This window comes from Argopecten irradians, chromosome 10, assembly GCF_041381155.1.
Source record: "Argopecten irradians isolate NY chromosome 10, Ai_NY, whole genome shotgun sequence".
Classification (NCBI taxonomy): Eukaryota; Metazoa; Mollusca; class Bivalvia; order Pectinida; family Pectinidae; genus Argopecten; species Argopecten irradians.
This window is the reverse complement of record NC_091143.1, coordinates 29,772,627-29,798,400: the sequence shown is the minus strand read 5'-3', so window position 1 is coordinate 29,798,400 and position 25,774 is coordinate 29,772,627. Positions and strand designations below refer to the sequence as shown.

The following is a 25,774-nucleotide window of genomic DNA, read 5'->3' as shown; positions in this document are numbered from 1 at the left end:
ACTATAGTTTTTTTCGTATTTCATTCAATGAAGTACGTGTACTCTGAATCATCAACCGTGTAATTTATAGCCGGTTAATATCACTGATCAGAATTTTCGAAATTTTGACTTAAAAACGAGCAAATGAAATCTAAACTAGACAACATTTTTTATGTTTTGCTTACTACATATTGCTTCGCAAATAAAAGTATTCCCGTGAAAAACACATCCTATGCGGTATCATTTTAAACTAACACATACTAAATAAATTAACTCGTTATCATGTGTTGGTGGTCCACGTGCCGTATACACGTTATATTATACAACAGTTATTAACGTTTATTGGTCCCGAAGGAGCTGAATAAACCACCATTTTGTTGTAGGGAGATATTCCGTCTAATTATCGAAATGAATAATCTAATTATCGAAATGAATAATACAATATAAACCCAGTAATGGTAGCGCGGGATACTAAAACTAAATCTAGAATAGCAAAGATCAGACTCAGGTTATGTTCTACGGTTAGTTACAGCTGATAAAATTTTAAAAAATCCTCTGCCTGGATGACCTACATTTGAAATGTGATTTGTTTTGTTAGATAATAATCTATTATTATTCAATTCCACATTTGTTTATTACAGAATTATCTGCACTTGGTAAAATATGATTTTTCATCTTGTTTTATTCGATTATATACATAATAAAGTAAAGATGTTCTTTGAACAAAATTTAGCACGTTTCATCGTACAAGCCTCGGTATACTAGCATTTTTAACGTGAAATAATGATGATCCGCCTGGCACAGCCAATGAACATGTCTCAATGTTAGTTATATCATTCTACTGACCAATGCAAAACCTCCATGGGTGGAGTTTCTAGATTACAAGTTAATTGTGTGTTTAATATTCAGTATGGGTTCCAAGTTCGAAATTCGTCCAAATTTTCTGAGAATTTAGGTTGTACTTTTAGCGTACAATTTACTTTTACGAATTTCGTTATTAAGTATATTTTCGAACATGTACATCTCTTTGCATTAGTAACTTCCTCAGTTTTTTTTAAAGGTTTATGAACTCAATCAACTTTTACTGGAAAATTCGTCTCACCGAATCTTACTTACATGGTGATCGCGAATGTTTGTAGCCGCAAATACGAAGTTGGTTTGCAGTATCATTTACTCGAAGAGTTAAATGCTCTTTAATGTACAGAATCTCAATACAATTTTACATGCAAGGAAAGCCATATCCAAGTTGTGATCACGAATTTACAGGATTGTGAGACCAAATATGATAATAATACAAATTCGAAAATTCAAAACATCTAAAAAGGAAACTATCAAAATGTGGGAATAATGAATTTATCAACAGGAACAATGGCGCTATGAATCCAGTGTTAAAGATATATATTTCGGTGTATGAAATGGATGTTAATTTTAACGATTGCTTACTGCTAGAATGTGATACGTACATATTATAGAAACTGAAGGGACTTGTTACATTCTAGCTAGAGGCCGTTGACTGGAATAGTCAACCCTAAAGATGACAGTCACCTTTCTGGACTGTTTTTTCTGCATTAAAGATATATCACTAATACGTTACCTTTTATGGCTTAACATCTCGTTTTGATTACGTGAGTAAAATATGGACGACAAAGGAAGACCCACGACTTCCTGACGGTAAACAGCGATGTAATTATTATATCGGAAATATCATAGCGGATGATTGCGTTAGTGTTGATTACGTTGGTCAAATTACATATATATATATAATAAAACTGTAGTGAAAATGAGTTCATGTTGATGATATTCTGGAGGACACGAATTTATCAGTAAAAAACCAATATTTTATAAGATAGACTGGCCACCAGACCCTAAGTTGTTGATAGGACTTTCTCAGCAGAGTTCTTCACGGGATAATCCCTCCTAGTTTGAACTTACATAGAGTAAAAGCAGACATGTAGTAAAGACAAAAATAAGAAATTCAAACTTTAGTGATTTGTTTTTCAATATTCTATAGAATGGTGACCAGTCTACATAAAGCAATAATTGTAATGTGTGTTGTTCACGGTATTATTGAATCCTATTATCATTATCAGGGTCCTATAAAGGAGGCGTCCCACCCTTCAACATGAGGCCACCACAGACCAATAGCTACAACGAGAAAGAGATACGGAATGGACCACAGGTTGAAACGGCCAGCAATGATACACTTATTGTAGGTATACAATGATACACTTATAGTAGGTATACAATGATACACTTATAGTAGGTATACAATGATACACTTATAATATGTATAGACTGATACACTTATAGTATGTATACAATGATACACTTATAGTAGGTATACAAAAAATTAATGATACACTTATAGTAGGTATACAATGATACACTTATAGTAGGTATACAGTGATACACTTATAGTAGGTATACAAAGTTACACTTATATTAGGTATACAAGGATACACTTATAGTAGGTTTACAATCATATACTTATAGTAGGTTTACAATCATATACTTATAAGAGGTAGACATTGATACACTTATAGGAGGTAGACATTGATACACGTATAGTAGGTATAATATGATATACTTATAGTAGGTATACAATGACACACTTATAGTAAGTATACAATGATACACTTATAGTAGGTATACAATGATATATTTATAGTAGGTATGCAATGATACACTTATAGTAGGTTTGCAATGATATATTTATAGTAGGTATACATTGATACACTTAGAGTAGGTTTACAATCAAATAATTATAGTAGGTATATATACAATGATACACTTAAAGAAGGTATACGATGACACACTTATAGTAGGTATACAAGATACACTTATAGTAGGTATACAATGATACACTTATAGTAGGTATACAATAATACACTTAAAGTAGGTATACAATGACACACTTATAGTAGGTATACAATGATATATTTATAGCAGGTATACAATGGCACACTTATAGTAAGTATACAATGATACACTTATAGTAGGTATACAATGACACACTTATAGTAGGTATACAATGATACACTTATAGTAGGTATACAATGATACACTTATAGTAGGTATACAATGATACACTTATAGTAGGTATACAATGACACACTTATAGTAAGTATACAATGATACACTTATAGTAGGTATACAATGATACACTTATAGTAGATATACAATGATACACTTATAGTAGGTGTACAATGATATACTTATAGTAGGTATACAATGATACACTTATAGTAGGTATACAATGATACACTTATAACAGGTATCCAATGATACACTTATAGTAAGTATACAATTATAAACTTTTAGTAGGTATGCAATGATACACTTATAGTAGGTACATGTATAAAACGATACACATATAGTAGGTATAATAAAGTGAAGACAACTCCAGTCACATATCCTTTCCGTTATCAAAACATTAACGTATTTCTATATACACTTTATTTAAAATTAACGACCGATATTGTGTGCCAATATGAAAGTATAAATATCGAAGAAAAAAAATAAATTGTGCCTGTAGCAAGCAATTTCACTGGCTTAAGAAATAGGTTGTCATCTCATAACTTCAAATTTGGCTTGGATGAAACAATGGCACACTGATTTACTAAAACAAGTCCTTCAAGAAATTGGTAATTTCATGGGTTTTGATTGCATTATAAGGATTAACTTTAATACATTTTTTATGTTATGGAGCTAGTAAATCAGTTTGGAAACATTTTCGCTCATTTTGTTTAATTATTCAATAATTAAATATCCGTACCCGTTTGTTCAAAAGGATATTACAATCTGTATGTAGGTAGAGAATAGAGGTGTTTTTTGTAAATTTAATATAAATTATTTCATCATCATTTGTAACTATTCTTGTTTAAAAGTGTTTAGGCTATTCGCCTTTCGAACAACTAACAACTAAGCCAAATGGATTAATATAACAAAGTATTATAAACCTATGATAAATCATGAAACCAAAAAAATAACTAACAAATTGATGGCTCAATGACAAAGACAATGTTATCTTCTGCACTTTATTTATACCTATTTTAATATTTTACTCCAGATATATATCGGAACTGGATCAGCATTATTAGCGGTATCAGTACTTGTTGTCATCGTTGTGTTCATCATACGTAATTTCCGGCGGAAGATGGCTCGGCAGACAACAGAAACTCAGTTTGCTTCCAACGGTTCCCGGCGACCACTGTTGCAGACAACAAACCAGAGCTACCAGCATACTCGCGTCGTTGCCCAGGAATCCATGCCTATTCGGGCGCATACCGTCGTAGAAAATCCCCATTATGGACAGAAACAGATGAGACTTAAAAACGAATCATGTACGTATACAATTTGTGTCGTTATCATTGACGAATCATACTTCCGAATAGTTATTGGTATGCGGTATAGGTGATTGGATGGTTCAGCCCAGACTGTCTGGCCAGCATTGGTGTCATATATGGTTGTCATATGAGAGATAGAAATAAAATGAATGGTAAAAAGTAGGTTGTAAGGCTACATATACGAAATGTTTTGTTTGATGTCGACAAGAGGACATCAAAAAGTGTACAATAACCTGTCAATTGCTTCACTCCCATAAAACATATAATAAAACACGATTGTAAACTAACATTAGGTGCCTATTACTTTCCTAGAACAAGTTTTTCCCAAATGGTTATTAACAAAACTATGATATCACAAAACTACATTGTTCTTTACATCTGTTATCGTTTCCACCATTAATAACACTAATTGCAGAAGTGATGATGTTGATAACTGTACTGATGGCGATACTATGATAATATGTCGCCATGGCAATTGATAGGCATTAATAACAGGAACTGAACTCACGAACATCATTTGGATTACATTGCTAGTGACATAAATAAGATGTTACATAGACCATGTCATATGTTTATCGAAATATATATGTCAATCTATAAAAACGCATTTCTGATTTTTTTTTTAAATTTTATTTCCTTTATTAATTTAGTTTTGTTAATTTTTTTCGATCTTGTTTTAATTCACCTTAAACTAGCCCAGCATATGTTAAATACTGTTACTTTTAACGCCATCTTCGATCATGTGATTTCAGATTTGTTTAAGATCATCGCATTATTAAAAGAGGGCCAACATACATACATCGCTCTTCTATTGCTATATATTTCTGACCGTCCATGATGGATTTTTATTTTCCATGTCTCTCTCGCTGAACATTTGTCTTATAACCAGTAGTCGTTACATGTCTTGTATAACATCTACTACCTCACAAAGAACAAATGCATTTGCGTTATTTGAAACCAGCACTACATGTACTTTTGTCTTACCAACAAGGCAGCCATTTTGAAAAATTGCCGAATGTGGCTAATGGCTACGGTTTGAATGCATTTCTAATAGTCATTAAAACCATGTTCCAGGCTATTATATATAAAAGAAGTGCATGATTTTTGTCATTTGCGGTCGTGTGCCGCTGTATTATAATACAAAAGATTTAATTGATCCATCTGATTCGGCAATTAAATCATTACATAAACTCACCCGAGAAACACACTAGAAATGTTTACCAGTACATGTACAGAGGAACTGAAATCTTTTTCTATATGTTAGGTAACACAATTTGTTATCTAGAGTATTATTCACTTGGGAATTAAAACAAGTAAGTATTCATAGGAAGTACTGTATAATTTGTGTAATATTGAAACAGTCACTGTACTTTTCCTTTCGTTCAATACATTCAATCCTTTTTCGAAATACTTAAACTAATCTGGAAATGGTTTTGTTTTCAGCTATTCGCCATTTACGACTGGACAATTTAACATTTTTGCATGAACTTGGTGAGGGTGCCTTCGGACGTGTATTTCTTGGCACATGTCTTAACTTGACCGCGGACGCCGAAGTGACCACTGTGGCCATTAAGACCCTTAAAGATACATCAGTGGAGGATTGCAAAGTCAATTTTGACCGCGAGGCCGAATTGCTGACTAACATTTTACACGAAAACATCGTTATGTTTTACGGTGTGTGTTGTGAACGAGACAATTTCATGATGATATTTGAGTATATGGAAAACGGAGATTTAAACAATTACCTCAGGTAAGTTCAACTGATGTTTTTTTTTTTTTTTTTTTTTTTTTTTTTTCTGACATAACTTCGCTGTAAGAGGAAAATCTGTCATAATTCGAGCACTACCATAACACCCTTTGGTCATATAATCAAAGCTTATGTGGTACACTTGTCAGGTATTTCCATTAATGACAATACTTAATAAAATTATTCATAGATTAGAGTGAAAGGCTTTGACAGGTCGGCACGAAGCTTTCCGAGTGATAATGCATCATAGTCTTTCAATGAACCTAAAATGTTCCTATTCGCTGGAAATACTCATGTAATCGCTTCTCCACTACCCTTAAAATAAAAAAATATGTTTGCTAGAGGTTCTCTGTCACCATAGGCTTGTCAGTCATGAGCCTAAAATGACAGTCTTAATTTGTCTTTGTATGTAACAGAGTACTGTCCCTTACGTGTAGATATCCATCATGACGTTATTACTATTTAAGCAAATCGTACGTCGTTTTCGTAAAAAAAATGACGTAACTATCAATACCTACCTACGACGAAATAAAACGCTGTAATGTGCAAATACAGAATTACAATATGTGTGATGGTTTATAACTACGTATACACTGATAATGGCATGCCATTGCTTAGTTCGTGTGAACTTTCCTCTGCTGAAAAAAGGGTTATTTTTCCGGACGAGTTTTATTAGTGAAATATTAAATAAAGAAATAAATTGTTTTCCGTACGAAACATTTAAAAAAAATAACCGAATTAATCTGGAATTTATTTTCTGACTTTTGGGAACCATACACCTCCCCCTTGCATTGTTATATGAAATAAACACTTTAGCATTGTTAATCATATCTGTTTAAGTACTGTTCACCTGTAAGAATCCAGTGGGGTGCATTAGCCTGCTATCTGTCTAACCTGACCTGAAATCTGTAGGATGATACTGAAAATGAACCTTCATGGGTCTCAGTGGTACCATCATTACCACAACACTGTGGCTCGTTGGAGCTTACAGAAAACATTCAACCAACAAACCAATATCAGTATGATGTTTATCTGGGTTACGTTCATCATATCTTCCAAAAATAGCCACGCATACCGATACTAGTAGTTTTAAGTACCCCCACACCCGTATACACATGGAGGAGAGTAAATCACATATTAACGATTACCAGTACAAAATAAACACATCTGCTTTGCTAACGAAATTTAAAGTCATATAATGTTTCATTGAGTTGTGATCTTGAGCATTTTCTCAACTACTTTAAATTTAGTCTATTTTCTGTTTTGAATACACAAGATTTTTTTCGAAATTTTCATATTGACTTACGCGTGGTTCATATTCAGTCTTTTCATATTACATAGTTACCTCCCTTGCGGGTAGGTATTTATTGTGACGTCATTATTTTGTGAGGGAAATTCATGTCATTTTCTCTGAAAAAAAAGTATGACGTTACGCTCACACACACATGACGTCACAATTAATACTTACCCGCAAGGGCAGAAAACTCTGTAATATATGCAAAGACTGAATATGAACCACGTGTGAGTCTTTTTAAAATACAGTAAAAATCATTTATAACGAACACGTTCACGACGAATTCATGGCCATAACGTTAACATGTCCATTCCCCGTCAAGGTCACCATAATATGTCTGTAATAAGTGTATTACGAACTACGCTTATAACGAAGTGATTTTGTTGATCTCAGAGCTTCGTTATAACCGTGTTTTTTTATGATTGAATACATTTATATAGTCTTCTTTATATATATACAACATAACTTACCTGACATTTGTGTTGTTATAGGAGTCATGGACCAGACGCAAAGTTAATGTCGAAGCGTGCTGGAAGCATAGACACATTGTCCAAAATAGAACTACTTCATATATCTAACCAGATTGCGACAGGTATGGAATACCTGGCGTCCCAACACTTCGTCCATCGAGATCTAGCCACTCGCAACTGTCTAGTCGGCGACAAACTTGTCGTTAAGATTGGAGATTTCGGGATGTCAAGGGATGTGTATAGCACAGATTATTATCGGGTAAGTAAATTGGAGCGTAATATTTGGTAGGGACGTTAAAAGATTATTGCATTTCGGGTTAAAATATCATAATGCATATTTAGTAAGCATGTTATATTTTGTGCATTTTTATAGGAGATTTCAGAAAAGATGGCGTGACGTCACAGAAAATTTACATCCTCAAAGGTACAATCACTGTATGTCGACTAATGAAAACAATAACAGATACGTACAGCCCTGCTACACAATCGATACTGTGGCAAAAGTATACACTTTCATACTTGCAAATTCTGATTTTAAAATGGTTTCTTATTGTTTAAGAGGCTACAGACATTTATATTTTGATATTTACAATTGTTTATTGCTAAATATATTTCTGTAGATTTAGTGTTGAAGCCAGCTTGCGAAGAGGTGCCGGGTCGTCACATCACACGTACCCGTTTTTTGTTCACACGTAGAAATCCATGTTGTGAAAAAGTTATGAATAGATAATTGATTTTATTGTGTCATGTTTCTGTTGTACATGAAAAAGCTGCTCACAACACTATATAACATAACGAAAGGTGGACCATATCTGGCCAGACCACGGCCGCTCGTGCATGGCTTCGTCGCTGGTAGATCACCGCAGGCCACAGCATTGTTTGAAAAATAAATCACATTAATAATTACCAACACTTTTATCTCAATAAGGACTTGTTTAAGATATATATTTTGTTATTTGATATGTACATGTTGTTTTAATGGAATGCTCTTGTATCGTAACAAAATGACGAATAGTAATTAAACTACTGTGTTACACGTACACGTATGGCTGCCGATCTCGAAAAATAAAATGGTGAAATCGTTCAGTTTTAATGCTGCAGATTTCATTTTTAATATTTCATTTTCAGCCGCTTTTATCCCATAGACTGCTATGTTAAGTCTCAAATTGAAGTGGTATTACTTTTAGAAAATTTGAATACATATTAGTTAGACTTCATTTAAATTGATATAAATTAATGATCGTAGTACTGTAAATGCCGACCAGGATACATTGCGCACGGCTTCGAGAATCATAAATACTCTAGTTTTGTTTGAAAAATGTGATAAAATGAACCTACAAACTGACTCATTTGTATGTTATAAACTAATTCCCAAAACTGATGACAAAAAAAATAACCAGAATACGTATTTTTTGGCACTGAAAATGGACGAAATTCGGGTTCTCGGCTGTACTGTAATGGCTGCCGTGGGCTTGGGGTAATCTACGAAAGCAAATGTTTAATTTTGCACTAATCATACATTGTAAGGTGTTTTATCAAGTAACACTTCGAAAACAGAAATAACTTATAATAATATTTTGGGGGACTTTGAATTTAATTTGTAATTTCAAGTTGATATTTGCAATATGTCTGTCAATGTTATACGTAATGGCGACCGTGTTTTCTCGTAGCGGTCGAAAATGGAGTATAAACAGAGTAAAATATATGAATACCATATGTTTAAATTTGTATATTATTGTAAAATATATTTATTTACACTTTTTGAAATTAAAATAACGCAATAGTTCTCGGTTTGCCGTACTATTTATTACAATAAAATGTAAACAAACATCGCAAGCGGCTGTGTTCCCACCATGTTAATGTGTACAGATATACGGAGTTGTACCTTTGAGCGCCCGGATGTACCTTTGTGTGACGTCATCGCCATCTTTTCTGAAATCTCCTATAACTGCACATTACCGAGGTGTCGGTTCTTGTAGGTATTAATTGTTACGTCATGTGCTTGTGGGCTAAAACGTCATTGTTTTAGAGAAAGCGTCCAATCTGTTATTACAATCCACAATATAAGTGTAAGGACCAACCAGTCTGTGAAATCGGTGAAAAGATCTAACGATATTCGCTTAACAATATGTATTTATATGTGGCGATAACAGGTAGCTATATGTATGTAATATGCAAGGACGGTATATATATTATCTAAAAAAGCATTTTTAAGTTTAAGTTTTACTTTAAATTACAGACATATGCCCAGTTTCACAAACTTTTCCTAACTTAGGAAATTCTTTGAAATTCTCCATAGAGAAAGACTTACAGAAGTTCCCCTTTAAACCCTGTAATGCTTTTCTATGGGAACTTTAAGATATATGTGCCGTATTTTCGTACTCACCAAACCTTTTTCAATAGATTAACGAAGTTACGGCACATATAACTTTAAAGAGTTTACCTCGGTTAAGAAATGGCACTGAAACTCGGGACACTGTTCTTTCGTTTTGCTGTTACTTGTCTGTTAATGGTTTATTTTTTCACTAATATTCAGAGATGTTTGTTATTTATTTACCATTATCAGGTGGGTGGATCTGCTATGTTGCCTGTCCGATGGATGCCTCCGGAGTCTCTACTGTACAGAACATTCACGGTAGAGTCAGATGTGTGGAGTTTTGGCGTGGTGTTATGGGAAATATTCACATATGGCAGACAACCTTGGTATGAACTCTCTAATCATGAGGTAAGACGTTTTACACTGTAGTAGAAATATATTTAATTGTTGTTTGGTGTCGAATTCATTCAAGGTGAGGATATATATCAGACAACTTAATGGCCGATAGCAAAACATCAAAATATCTTATTATTCCATTAACAATAATCAGCTAGATAGTTGGTCATTGGTCTGAAATTCAACAACAATATTGTGCAGGTTGCAAATTATCAATTTCCATTTGTATATACCGAGCCAAAGTTTACATAAATCAGTAAAAGTAATTGTCTAGATAATCGCCGTTGACGATGTCGCTGTCCTTAATTTGAAATGTCTTTATGTCGTTTTGTCGCAGGTTATCCGCCATATTACAGACGGGAGTTTGTTAGAGAACCCTAGCACGTGCACAGATGAAGTGTACGCCATCATGCAGGGATGCTGGGAACGCCAGCCTCACGATCGTTTGTGTATGAAAGAAATCAAAAATAGGTTGGACAAATTGTGTATGAGTCAACCAACTTATTTAGATTTAATAGCTTGACGAGGATAGTTGAAAATGAGATGACTTTCAAGACCTAAGCTGTCAAAAGCAATTCGTATTAGACCTACCATGTGTCCAATTCTGCGGACGTGAATGGAGATTAACGGAAAAAAATCAACTCTTGTTGACCTTGATTGTTTTGTAGGCCAATGGTAGGATACTGTACAGTGAATATGCGTTCAATCCTAGTCATCGAACTTGACATGCTTCGCTGATCAACAATGGTAGGCTGATTATGTTCAATGTAGTACAGATTTAGTCCTCAAATTTGATATGCTTCAATGGTCACCGGTTGTACGCTGGCGCATGGAACTTGACATACTTCACTGGTCACCAATCGTTGACAGATGTATGAAACTGGACATGATTCACTGGCCACCAATGGTGCAGACGTACTCATCGAATTTGACATGCTTCATTGGTCACCAATGGTAGGCTGGTATATGGAACTTGAAATGCTTCACTCGTCCCCAATCGTAGGCGGGTTTGAGAAACTTGTTTTACTGGTTACCAATCGCAGACCTCGTCATCAAACTTGACTTATTTTACTGGTAACCAACGATGAGCTGGTGTATTTTAACTGTACGAACATTAATAGTCAGCAATCATAACATACTTCAATGGTTGTGTTTTATCAACCCGATAATGCCCAATCAATTGTGTTTATTTTTGAAATCCACAAATTGTCTTCTCATTTGTTGATTTAGTGGAGAAGTTCAATAGTGCAAAAGTGTTAGTATCGATCTTTGTGAAGGAAAGATCAACGTCACACGACAAACGTTTACAATGTATATGTTATTTATATTAGATTCAAAAGAAAATGAATCAAACAAGATTTCTATACAATGTATTTGTTACTTATAATAGATTCAACAGAAAATGAATCAAACACGATTTCTATACAATGTATTTGTTACTTTCAATAGATTCAAAAGAAAATGAATCAAACACGATTTCTATACAATGTACATGTTATTTATATTAAATTCAAAACAAAAGGAATCGAACAAGATTTCTATACAATGTACATGTTATTTATATTAGATTCAAAAGAAAATGAATCAAACACGATTTCTATACAATGTATATGCTATTTAAAATAGATTCAAAAGAAAATGAATTAAACAAGATTTCTATACAATATATTTGTTATGTGTAATAGATTCAACAGAAAATGAATCAAACACGATTTCTATACATTGTATATGTGATTTATAAAAGGTTCAACTAAAATTAATCAAACACGATCTGAGTCAAATTGAAATGTTTCTATCATCATGGGTGGTTAGTTGTAGCTGTCAGTAGAACAAATACTGCTGTCATTGAGAGTTCTTCCATTTTTATGGATACAAATAAATATTATGTTTTCAATTAGACCTCGCTATCTCTATACGAAGAGAACTGATAATAGTTATCTTCCATACCTATCATATCTCGTGCAATACACTTGTGTCGTCTGGGATTGTACAGCATGGTTACCCGAGCAATACATCCACGTGACGCCACGGCGTCAACAAGAAGGTTTTTTGCGGTAAATTTTAAATTCATTAACATTACTGGTATTATTTTAAAAGACACAAACAGTGGAATTTACGTTAAAACTACTTTTATGTTTGTAAAATTGCTGCATAGGTTTTCGAACAACTTATTGCAACATTGCGAAATCTGTAAAATAGTATTAAAGCATTTGATGTCACCATCTGTAGGTAGCAAACGAAATTTTATATCACACGAAATTATCTAAATAAAGCCACATTGATTCTGGTATATCTTGCATATAAAGCTACTGGAAAGGGAGTCTTTTTCAAGCATCCATGACTTAAATTGTTATTCTTCAATCTTGTTTGTAACGAGCGTTTTCATTGGCTTAAAACATATCAATGCGCAAAAAAGTCATGTGTAAGTTCGCTTAAGATTAAATGATTTCGGAATTTTGTGGAAAAATATACAGTAGATCGAAATATAAGGATTCATTTGAGTAGATGTTTCATTTTATGGAGATATAACACTCATTTGAGTGTACTCCTAACATAAATTGCGTGGTTTTACCCAAAATGATAACATTAAGATCATAAAGAAGTGATAAAAGATATAGTTTAGAAATTAATTTGATATTTGATTACGACATTTCTTTCAGTTAAATTTTTACTTTTTTATATTTATTAAAAGACTAGAATTATGTCATTTCCTTTCTAAAATTAGACATTTTAATTGCCGTATAGCTGGTTAGTTTCGCGTTTTCATAGGACATTGATATGATCGCAACGTGATAGAGTCATTTAACTCTTAGCAATCGGAAGGCGAAAATTTGAAACCACATTTATACGATTATCTAGTTTTTAGTTAAAAGCGTGAATTTTTTAACCCACGTTAATAACCGGTTATATGGTATTCTATTATGAACTTGAACTTTAAAACTAGCAAGAGGACTTAAAAATGTTGCGTTGATATCATTTGTAAATATATCTTTGATACACATAACTAAATTAAAATCTGTCTCCCGCTTCGGTTATAACATAACTATGGGTGAATGAGAAAGTTTCAAGATTTTTTATATTTTATTTGCTCTCTTAATACAATTGTATGTATAACAAGAGAGTATTATAAACATGATTGAATGGTTGAATGTATGTCAATATCAATCGAATGCGGTTGTATTGTGACGTCATTGTTTGAATCATCGAGTCATTTTACATACTGTATACTGTACAGATCTATCCCATAAAAATGTGGGCTGGATATGCTTGTTTTACGACAGAAAACTGTGTCGTGAGCTGTTCTTTCATCAATCTTGTTGTGTTTTCTGACAGAGGTCTACATAGTGGGGTTAAACATGTGTGTGTTATTGATGAATTGTTATGTTATTGTGATAAAATGGCGGTTTCTATAATCAACTTGTTTTGTTATTTTTAACCTATAAACCTATAACATCATCAAGTTTTCGCAACACGGGCCTCACGTTCTTACTGTAAACCAACTTTCTTTCGCGTGCGATTTTCTTTCGCAAATTTCGCGATTCAAGTCAATTTGCGAAAATGCATCTCCGCGAATTGATATCTACATCCTTTCTATTGATAATAATATCCATTCAATTTTCAAATCCGTCAATGTTAATCTTCGCAAACTTGTTTTGAAAAGAAATCACGATTTAATTTCCGCGATAGACTTTTGGTTTACAATATTTTCACTCTCTAAGACTATAATTTCCTTTGCTACCGAGCCCAAACACATCACAAGACATTTTATTTATGCTATTACAGTGTATGTTGTAGCGCAGAATATAAAGTAATGAAATACAAACACGACAAGTTACACGAATGAGTCGGCGGTGTCTCTCTTAGTCTTCATTAAGGTTTTAGAAATCATAACACAAATATAACACAAATGATTTTAGCAAACGTAGAAATCATATTCAAGTTCCATACTGTATAGTAGAGAAATTTGAATCCAAAACAAGTTAATTAACGAATTTTAAGGAGAACCAACAGGAAATATTATTTTATCTTTTCTATATCAAATCTTCCATTTACGTTTTCGGGGAAACTGCACAGTAAGTACGACCAATAAGTGTCATATATGAAAACGTCTGGTTAAAAATGTGTCTACAAAAAATGCAGATTTAGATTGAATGGTTTAGCTCCTAAAAATGATTCAGCATGTAGTTGTTTTATCATTCGATTCTGTACTTTGAGTATACATATACTGATTGTGACGTCACGTTATTTAGGTTCACTGCTTGCGACACCACGATGTATAGCCTTACAAAACGTATTTGGCGTTTGTTGAGTGTATTTTGTCATCCCCTTATTTTGACGTCACAATAATCTTGCCAGTTATCATGGTTGTTGAAATCGCTGGTTTGTCCTTGACTGTAATGAATTGTTTATCGCCACAAATGTTGATGGGAGACGATCGATTCTAAAGCATTAACAAATCAATCAAATATAATTATTATAAATGTTAGCATGTGTAAGATGAATCATACATTAAATTCGTTTCAATTTATTTATTTGGTGCAATATATCCCAAACTAACAATATTTAGACCGCATCATTACAAATATAACAAAGTCTTTACAAAAATATCCCAAACCTTCAAACCATGAAGTTTTACTAATGTAAGCCTACAGACTGTAGAAGGAAAACTAGTGTGCTTGATTTATTACTCGAGAAATTCTATCTAAATTTGCTCCATATCATTTTCTAAATATTTGGAATTTTATGAGGGATATATTTATATTTTGGCATTGTCATTTGAAACCGCATCTTACAATAAAGTATTACGATTTTTGGAAAAACAAAATATAGATAAGCTGCTGTATTGCTATAACAGATGCGAAGCTAACAACATTATGATATATTTTACAGTCTACAGAACGACAATGAAATATTGATATTTTTTATTGTAAAATATATAACAACGGGTGAAATACATCATATTTCGTCTCCTCGACACTAAATGTCGTAATTAACTTCAACTATAACATCTCATAGGAGACACATTTCAAAGAGCAGTTAGCGTTTAAATTGTAGGATGAATGCCAACACATCCAAACCATAAAAAATATTACGTTTGCGCAGCAATATTAGCACCATGGTTACTTTAGATATACGAGTAAACAGTTCACGATCTGAACAAGACAGTAATTTCAAAAAACTTTACGTTACCATAAACTGCCTTGAAGTCCTTGATTAGAGTTTGATAGATACTGATAATACATGGTTAGTATTTTACAAAAACAAGGTTTATTTTGGTGCGAGACTTAGAAAAGCCGAGATGACGAGGCTATGCCGTGTCATCTCGGCTTTCCGTGTCGAGCATCAAAATAAATTTTGTATTGTAAGACACTAACCGTTTATTCTGTTTATCCTGCAACCATTATGACATTCATAACGAAAGCAAATTGCCAGTTATTTACTTGGTTTCGCTCGAAGTGAGACGCTTCTTTGATGCGCAGGAAAAGATTCATTCGCTAAATCGAAGGAGAGTTGATCCTTTTTACTACCGTGGGAAATATAGAAGCGCATTCGCAAAAAGTACTAGTATTTCTATTCAGTGAGTAATATCACTGAAACAATGTGAAAATACTAATAGCCCGACAGTACACCACGCAATAGAATTGGCAAGCTCCCGCCAGGTTCATTAATATCCCCACATTTCAAATGAACATTCCACTTGCCTCTGTGTGACTAGCCCGACAGTAGTCATACAACAGCATTCTAACAGCCGACGAAACGTGATGCAAGAAAAAAAAGAAAAAGGAGAGCTTTCTGATTCTGTTACATAACCACGAAGCAAAATATAACATAAATGTATTGTTCTATATTTCTTATGAAACATTTAACAAGAATTATTGATAAATTTCACAAGACATTGTGAAGTATTTTGATTGATACCGTTGAAATTCGAAACGGTTGATCAATACGATTAAGCAGGTACGCTGTACCAATAGCCGAGCCAAAGTCACGCATGTTAAACGAATGCAATACATAACCCCTGAGGAGTTGATGAAATTATTTAGACAAGAGCAATTTGAGTAGTTCTAGACAAAAAACTCTTTACTACACTGGCAAGGACCAGGGTTCGGCATACAAGAAATCCGACCACAATGTGTAATGGCGGACAATAAGGGAGCTTGAACATTTCACATACATGTACACTACAAAACCACTACAGTTGGCTTTTCTGACATATCACAGTAAAACCAACTAATCTAATTTCCATTAGAACTGGTTTGTATCCGACATATGTGCAAATTTTAACGTACTGTTAGACTGAATTGTCCCTTTAAATTTTAGAGGCGATCTGACCCTTTATTGGGACACAAAAAAATACATGTTTAGGACGGTCCCAAAATATTTTCGTAATATAAACAAGAAGGTACATAATGGACGTCGAAAAACTCGGACAATGATACTTTCAGTAAAACAACTGCTGAAACCCAATACTTTTCCCACACATAATCATCGACCAGCCATCTTTTTCCCTATCCAGTCAGGAACCCGAGCATACGTTGGATAAGAGATGTCAACATGACATTTAAATATGAGGTTAATCTGAAACTGCCATATCCTAGAATCAAAGTAAACACCGTGTCACCATCTTAATTTAATTATCAGTTTTAAGTTGCCACAAATACAGCATGTGTCGTATTGATCTGCAGAAAACACTAACGTGGGAAAACATCAAAGATTTGGAGAAAATCGATTTGTTACAGAATCAACAAAGTCATAAACAAAATCCTGAATATAATTGCTTTCCTGATTTACAGCTAACTACCTGTGCCTTCTCATATTAGTACTTGTCGTCTGCTAAAGCATTTACCTATTGCATGTACATGTATATGTGCATATCATATGACTTTGTCTGAAGTATGAGGAGAACTTACTGCAAAAATATTCAAGTTACATTATTGGCATTTTCCTGTAGTTTTATCCCAGATGTTCAATTTTGAAATTGATCCATTTTTCTTACTTTAATGTTCATTTGGACCCTATTGCACACTAAAATGTAGGCAGGATCTTCCATTGATGTATCGTCTGTTAGTCTTGTTATAGGACAAAGGAGTCTAAAAAATGCCAGCAGAACAGCAGAATACTTAAGTCTGACTGAACCATCGTGCAACGACGGAATGGTTTCTTGATAAATCGGAATTCTATATTATAATTTAATCATTTGGGTGTGTCTGGAGCCGTGATCGTTTATCAATTGAAAGGAATCGTCAGAAGCATTCAAACGTGCGCTGCAGTCAACTCGTTTCAGATTGGGGTTCGATCTCGGCTGGAGGCGATGTCTGTTGCGTTCGTTTTCCCACAATTTCCCATCGGTTTTTTTCAGCATAGACAACAATAGCCGTGCATTCCATTTGCGGGTTCGTACCACTTGTAATTAAGTGATACGGCACCGCCAAATGGAACGAGTTTGGATTTTTCCATGATGGCGGCACCCATATGAAAGATACGCTTCGAATATATAAAAGCCAAGTATTTTCGGTGTTAACAAAAACTGTATAAATAAATACATAAAAGTAAAACGTAAATAGTTTCGGAATACATTGAAATAATTATAACATGTAGTTTTTTTTATCAGATATACATAATATCTGTCTTGCTTTCAACAAAGAAAACATTCCGATCACAAATGAAAAATCTCGGGTCTGCCATCTTGGATCCAAGTGATATGCTTCTGAAAACGAACCACTTGTACCGATACAGTTCTGTTGGTATGTCGCGTTTCATTTGAAATACAGCAGATTCGTATCGATACAACTGGTACAAATCTGCAAATGGAACACACGGTAAGTTTCGGTGCATTATCTGGGGACTGGGCTGATAATTGGATGTTGTATCCTTATTTGTGTTTCATTGTATGCATGTTTATTGTAGTAAGCACTGAGTATCTTGTTAACAACTTACGGTATTGAAACCAGGACGAAAAACGTCTACAACATGATTTATATAAAATATATGTATTTGAATTTGGGTGAATTAGAATTCAAAGACAAAATAACTGAAGGGATCAATTTATAAACAAAGTATACAACTGTTATTAAGACACGTAAATGAATTAATACGCGCGTTCGTGTGCTTTATTTACATGTCCATGTTACATAATGTAGGCCGAGCAGTCCACATTATTGTCCTCCGTGGGAACGGGGTTATCCACTTTCCCTTCCAGAGCATTTCGGAAGTAAGACTGAAATACCTTCGGAGTCATAGTAGGGGCGGTCTCACCACCTGTTAAGTGCACATTGGGCACTGCTGGAAGCGCTGCAGGTGGAGCGTCAGCTTGGCGACCTGAAACAACATTTCAATCTAATGTAAAATCATATTTATACGCCGTTCCGTAACCTACTGTTTGTGTATCACAGTGAGTACTTTATGGTGGTGTTTTCGTGGCAGCGTAGAGACCACTCCCTGTTGACGAAATAGAGAGCAGTTTACGGAGCAGCGTAGAGACCACTCCCTGTTGACGCAATAGTGAGCAGTTTACGGAGCGGCGTACAGATCACTCCCTGTTGACGCAATAGAGAGTAGTTTACGGAGCGACGTACAGATCACTCCCTGTTGACGCAATATAGAGCAGTTTACGGTGCGGTGTAGAGATGACTCTCTGTTGACGCATTAAAGAGTAGTTTATGGAGCGACGTACAGATCGCTATCTGTTGACGCAATAGAGACAGAGGTTACACAACGAGTGGTTGCTGGATATGGAATTTATTTCCCGCGAGTGAAAATTAAAAATTATAAAAGACGCGAGCTTTAACTTACGAGTGAGAAATACATTCCATATCCAAAAACCCCGAGTTGTGTGACCTCTTTCTACCACAATGAAATCATCTACAAGAAGGCCAAAATAAGATAACGTCATTTGCCGATATATGCAAATAAGGTGTAGTTATATAATCATAAGTAGACACTCATTATGAATTGTAAGAATTGAAGGCAAAATAATCTATGGTGAAATCATCAGTTGATGTAAGAATTAGCTATTACCCAAAAGAAAGGAATTATGGTAAGAATACGTAATTGGCATGAATACATCATTTGAATGAGATGAAGAGGAAAAAAACATTGAGCTGCATTCGCTTGTATGTCACAATGAATGGTGTAGTAGGAATTTACAGGAAATATATATACTAAATTAAAATATTAAAAGAGCTTATGGCAAAAACTATAAAAACCCGTAATAAATGATAAAACAATAAAACACACCTCGGTCCTGCCTCTGCCGACGACCAAATAGTCCTCTCTTCTCCGATCGTTTAGACTGTTCTGGTTTCGGCCCCTCCTCTGCTAGTGTAGGGAGTTCTCCCGTGGTAGTGGTGTCCGACTTCATACGTCGTTTCTAGAGCAGAAACATCATCTAGCAACTATTTTACAATGTTTGTACTTCGATTTATAATAGACATATTTTAGCTCAGAAAGACTATGAAACATTACTACATTGCTGGTACGGTTGACAAAAATGCTAGTTCACAGGCAAACAGAACGAGACTAAGAAAATGGTCTTTATAAAAACGTAGTCTTTACACACTGGTCAATTGATCATATGGGGCACTGAGATAGTCGTCTCATTAAACAAATGGTTTTATGTATAAGTCGAAAACGCTGTTCGACTTTTTGCTGATGACACAAAACTTTTCTCTGTTGTCAATACTGTGAACAATCACCAAAAGCTACAAAGTGACATAAACAATTTAATGAAATGGTCCAACGACTGGCAGTTGAAATTTAATTTCAAAAAGTGTAAACACCTACGATTAGGTACAAATAAACAAATTACCGGGGACTATATCATGGATCATACATCAATCCGGCAAGTCACTGAAGAGAAAGATCTAGGCGTTACTATTGACCAACAACTGAAATTCACAAGTCATATAGAAGCATTAGCTAAAAAAGCAAACCAAATTCTAGGAGTGCTGAAAAGAAGCTTCAAATACTTCAAACAAGAGATCGTTCTGTGACCTTTATAAAGCCATGGTGAGACCACATCTGGAATTTGCATCTACCGTCTGGACAACAAATACGAAAAAAGATAAAATCACAGTTGAGAAAGTACAGAGGCGTGCAACCAAACTCATCAAAAATAGTAGAAACAAATCATTCTCAGAACGGCTACTAGACTTAGGACTGCCAACCCTAGAATACAGACGTCTCAGGAGTGATATGGTGGAAGTATACAAAATTCTGAACGACATAGACAAATGTGATAAAAATATATTACTTCCCGGAAGTCATACTCAAACAAGAGGTCACGGTAAAAAATTGTTAAGGGGCGTTCGAGACTTAACACAAGGAAAAATAGCTTCTCACAAAGAGTAGTAAACCAATGGAACTCTCTACCTGAAAATGTCATATCATCAGAAACTTTAAACCAGTTTAAGTCAAGACTAAACAGCCATTGGAAATTCAAGCAAGAGAAGTTCAACCCTACCTGCTATGAGAACACACAACCGCCAAACAATATGAACAATATTCAAATGGGTCAGAGATGCCTACGGCATATTTAAAGACCTCGACGACAGGTAACAGGTATAAAAGGGGATCTCGAAAGTAGGTGGTATTCACTTTGATGGCGAATCCTTGAAAGAACTTGGAGATGTGAAAGCCAAGTCCTTGAATCGCCCATTTTGAATTCTAGAAGTGACGGCAGTGAGGAATATATCTATAATTCTAGATGTGACGGTAGTGAGGAATATATCTATAATTCTAGATGTGACGGCAGTGAGGAATATATCTATAATTCTGGATGTGACGGCAGTGAGGAATATATCTATAATTTTAGACGTGACGGCAGTGAGGAATATATCTATATTCTAGATATGACGGCAGTGAGAAAATGTATATAATTCGTACCCATGACAGCATCTGGATAAATTTCTGTACGGAACTTTGAGTACCGACTCCGCTGTGACTAGCTGCTTTGGGTAGGTCAAACCTTCTCCTGTCTTCTGAGCCTGAAACCGATAGATACACATGTATATTTAACATTTAACAGAAAGTCAAAATATGCCCAGACATGTTGACTTAAAACCAAATCACTTCACAAACCTGAGCGAAGTAGAGATTTGTGGAATACACCATACACAATTCAGACTTCAAAAAAATATTAGAAATATTAACGTAGGAGAATTTATTATGCTTTGGTATTCTTTTGATATAAGCTACTTCTTGTTTTGATGACTGACGAAATCCATTTTCAAACTTCAGACATGATAACAAAGTGGAATGCAATATATATATGGTACTATTATTTATCAAAATGAAATGCCGTAAATTGTTTTAAAAAGAAATTGTATAGATGTAATTCAGTTCACTTTTGAATCAAAATCATATTCTCACATGTGTATAAGAAGTATTTTGGGTACATGCTCCAAAACCGTTTTTGCGTTTAAATTAGCAATTGCTATCATCGATGCTCCAGCTAGGATTACTATTACTGACGTGGATATAATAATAGTGTTGAAAGTAACCCCTAGCTGGAGTATCGAAGATGAGCAAATGGCCGATAGCCAGGCAGTGAGTATCAATGTCTCGTGCTGCATACGCAGCTGTACCTAATCAGTATCGGAGCAAATGCCGTAGCATAATGATACTAGAGGTTTTTTTTTTTATTGACAGCTGGCATAATGATACTAGAGGTTTTTTTTTTTATTGACAGCTGGTGAACCATTCATTCATCCCTACTTCGTATTCTGTAATTTGCATAATACAGAGTTATCTGCCCTTGCAGGTAGTTATTAATTGTGACGTCATGTGCTTGCGAGCGTAGAAAACGACGTGAATTTCGCTCACAAAATAATGAAGTCACAATGGATACCTACTCACAAGGGAGCTAACTCTGTGATATGCAAAGAAGGAACATTCCCTTACCACTTGCTGTGAAATCAGGATGGGACATTCCTCTTTCAACATCGGCAGAGGTAACCAGTTCTTCTTGTATCGGTTCCATCGTGGTGTGGCTTAATTCGGACATGTCTAGCTGTATGGACCTTACAATGACCTCGCCCTCATCATCATCTTCCTCTCCCTCGGAGTCCAGCTCACTGCCCCTCCTCATGAACCCAGGCTCCGTGGGGCGCGATACATCCGTGTCTGCACGTGCATCGTGAACAGACACGGGCCGGCCGAATTCCTTCAGTAATATACCATAAAGTTGTTCATAAATTATATCAGATTTCCTTTGTCATGGGTGTGACAATTTTAAAACATATCGGCAATATTTCAATTCGAACAAATACAGATGCACATGTACCAACAATTGCATTATTGCTAATATCGATTATGAGTATAATGTTTGATAAAAGAATATTTCTCTGAATCCCCTAAACATACATTTGCTCCATTTTCCTCAATTTTCAAACACATGGCAATCCTCAAGGAAACTTGGAAACCCCTCAAGATAGTAATATGGATTCGCTGGTAATCAACCCGATAACTCGTATGGAAACATTTGTTTGTATGTTCATGTAGCAACCATGTAGCGCAAAAGGTTGAGCGTCTGGCAACTGTGTGGAGGTTCTTGGTTTTCCGTTCGAATATTTGTTACTAACCTCTACATCTTCTAAGTCCATGAAAGAAACCTGGGAAAGAGCCTGTTCCACAAACGATTCCGATCTCTGGTCCTCAATGGCGTTATAACTATTGTCCAGCGACATATACACTGTAGTATGTTACCCGGAAGCTGGAAATGTAATGATATTTATACCTTGAAGTAACGTAAGAACAAACAAGAACTAAACATACAAACGAAACAGTAATGAATGTAGCGTTCTTAAGATCCGTTTTCAGACGTGCACTGATGTTTGAATGCCTGAATGTTAAACATCATATTTGATACACGAGTCTTGGTCGACTACGCACGTGTATTGCTTCGGGATATATAGCTATCAGTATGTCTATTCGAGCCATATTTAGGCATTCAAACAACAGCGCACAACACGGATCTTAAGAACGCTGCTTTATATGACTGTTTCGTTTGTGTATCTAATTTATGGAAGACAGCTGCATTGAATAGAAGTATAGCCTTCGGTGATGCCATTCAGAACGATACAGGCTGAGACAGAATTCTGGACGAGAAGTTATTGATATCCTTCTCGATTGTTCACCGTTCTGATTTGGCGTTAATGACAGCATAAACACGACTCTTCGATGCTATAATAATCTATACTGGATTTACAGATCATAAATAAACCTTGCACAGTTCAATATAAATAACCAATACATTAAATTGAGGAATAACCTTGCACAGTTCAATATAAATAACCAATACATTAAATTGAGGAATAGCTAGATTTCTTTAAGCTAAACTGTGTTAATGGTCCTTAATGTTTAACGAGAGGGACTATCACCACCGCCTTGGCGAAGACCATTGGTTTCGTATGATTTTATACCATATGAACTGCTAGTGTAATCTGCGACTTCAATACTAGATTTTAGCGAAGCAAACCCGGAGTAAGCGCAGGAAAAAACATCGACTTGGTAAAACTAACATAGTTAATATGACATAAAAATTGCCCTATAGTAGCCTGAAAGACGATATAACAACTTTTATCAAATTTCTTTAACTACAGAAAAATCTTATTCAATTTCCCCAGCACTTGGCAGGTGATTTGAATTAGCAAAATATAGACGTCGCGAAAGAGTTTCTAACTATCTATAAGGTACTGTAGAATTCATATGATTGTGAATCACAAAATTAAATCGTCATGAAATTATGTAATGTATAATACAAAAATAATTGGCAGAGAACAGTGTGTCTAAAGGAGGATAACTCGTATTTCATAAAAAAAATATCAATTCATATAGCCACTCAGTGACTCCATGTTCTGACATAATGGTTTATTTGTTGGTTTTTTTTTTTTTGTGTTTGTTTGTTTTATCACGTTTACCGTTCTATCAACAGTCAGAGTAATTTAAAGACATCTTAAGACAGGATTGCATTTTTTATAAAGGTAACTTACCTATAAAACAGTCGAGAGAAAATTATTGTTCTGTTATAAACGTTTGTTTAATTCTAGTTCACGAAGATGCCAGAGAAGCATGCAACATGTCATACAAAGTTATTTTGGACATCGTTATGTTAAAGTAATAAATGTATGTAGGTCAAAATTTTCTTAATGTAAGTATCAACTATAAAATTTGATTTTACAAAAAAAATGAAAGACAAAATTAACTAGTGTAAACAGTTAATGTTATAGTGACATTACAAGTCAGTCAGTATCACTATTATTATCCCATGTGTATATCGAATTCCCTCCCAGGGATGTGATTAATGTATCGAATGTATTGAATGTAACATAATCAAATCTGTAAACATCAGAAAGGAACACGTCAGGATATTTAAACATTCAGCTTAGGATATCTATTTAATTTATGTATATTACGGGTGTAACTTTAATCAACTAATGCCAATATTACCAGATATCATTACAAACCAATTAATGCTTTCCGTTGATGAGATTCTGATGAGGAACGATGTAAATTGAGCGAATCTTGAGCGAATCTTGAGGCGGAGAAAAGTTACTGAATGTATATATCTTAGGGGTGACACAATTGGACGGTGTATACATATACTGTATGTAGTGGAATTGGTCTGGAGCGATCATCGGCGAACGCATTATCAATGCTTAATCGCGATCGGTAGAGCATTCGCCTGGTACTCGGGGGTCCCCGGTTGGAACTCCGGTGTAGTTGCTACATTTTCTCTGTTCCTATTTAACTAATAACCATATATCTCCAAAAACCGTCTGTATAGACATGCAAAATTATCACAACACTGATGATAACAGATTAACACACCCCGATTGCAATGATGCAAGATAATTAAAAAAACAGATTCAGATATGAAAAATATCAAGAATAAAATTTAGATTCAGATATACAAAAATATAAATCGTAGACATGAAAAATCATCGCACGTCTGTGCTAATTACGTACCTTTATGGATATCTACACCAAGATAGAACGAACACTTACCCGTGCCTAAGTGGCGCGTATACTTCTTACATATTGTTGATCTATGTAGGCGCTATGGAGATTCACGGCGTAACAACAAAGATGTGTGACGTCATAATGTATTTTGTTGAATACTTGATGTGATGACGTCATAATATAAGAAACGTCATAATGTCTATGACATGTAGCTTCATTAGCAACCATCAATGTCGCTTGCAAACTGAGTTGGATCCTAGTTAG

The 25,774-nt window shown here is 34.7% G+C and overlaps 2 protein-coding genes across 2 annotated transcripts in view; one reads left to right on the top strand and one right to left on the bottom strand.

Annotated features, from left to right (window-relative positions):
- The window catches only part of LOC138333609 (BDNF/NT-3 growth factors receptor-like), a 122,595-nt gene extending 108,633 nt beyond the window's left edge, over positions 1 to 13,962 (top strand). Inside the window, exons 8-13 of the mRNA XM_069282089.1 lie at positions 2,070 to 2,188; positions 4,049 to 4,322; positions 5,769 to 6,075; positions 7,858 to 8,095; positions 10,403 to 10,561; positions 10,887 to 13,962. Coding sequence (XP_069138190.1) covers positions 2,070 to 2,188; positions 4,049 to 4,322; positions 5,769 to 6,075; positions 7,858 to 8,095; positions 10,403 to 10,561; positions 10,887 to 11,072 — 1,283 coding nt within the window. The 3' untranslated portion in view covers positions 11,073 to 13,962. The remainder of the gene's footprint in view (positions 1 to 2,069; positions 2,189 to 4,048; positions 4,323 to 5,768; positions 6,076 to 7,857; positions 8,096 to 10,402; positions 10,562 to 10,886) is intronic.
- A 4,616-nt stretch (positions 13,963 to 18,578) lies between these two features.
- Positions 18,579 to 25,695, bottom strand: LOC138333608 (uncharacterized). Its single transcript, XM_069282088.1, has 6 exons — positions 25,556 to 25,695; positions 23,131 to 23,261; positions 22,451 to 22,712; positions 21,434 to 21,534; positions 19,787 to 19,919; positions 18,579 to 18,868 (listed from the first exon to the last, which is right to left on the bottom strand). The coding sequence occupies exons 2-6, from the start codon at positions 23,233 to 23,235 to the stop codon at positions 18,678 to 18,680; spliced, it is 792 nt and encodes a 263-aa protein (XP_069138189.1). The 5' UTR covers positions 23,236 to 23,261; positions 25,556 to 25,695; the 3' UTR covers positions 18,579 to 18,677.
- Positions 25,696 to 25,774: the final 79 nt, after the last annotated feature.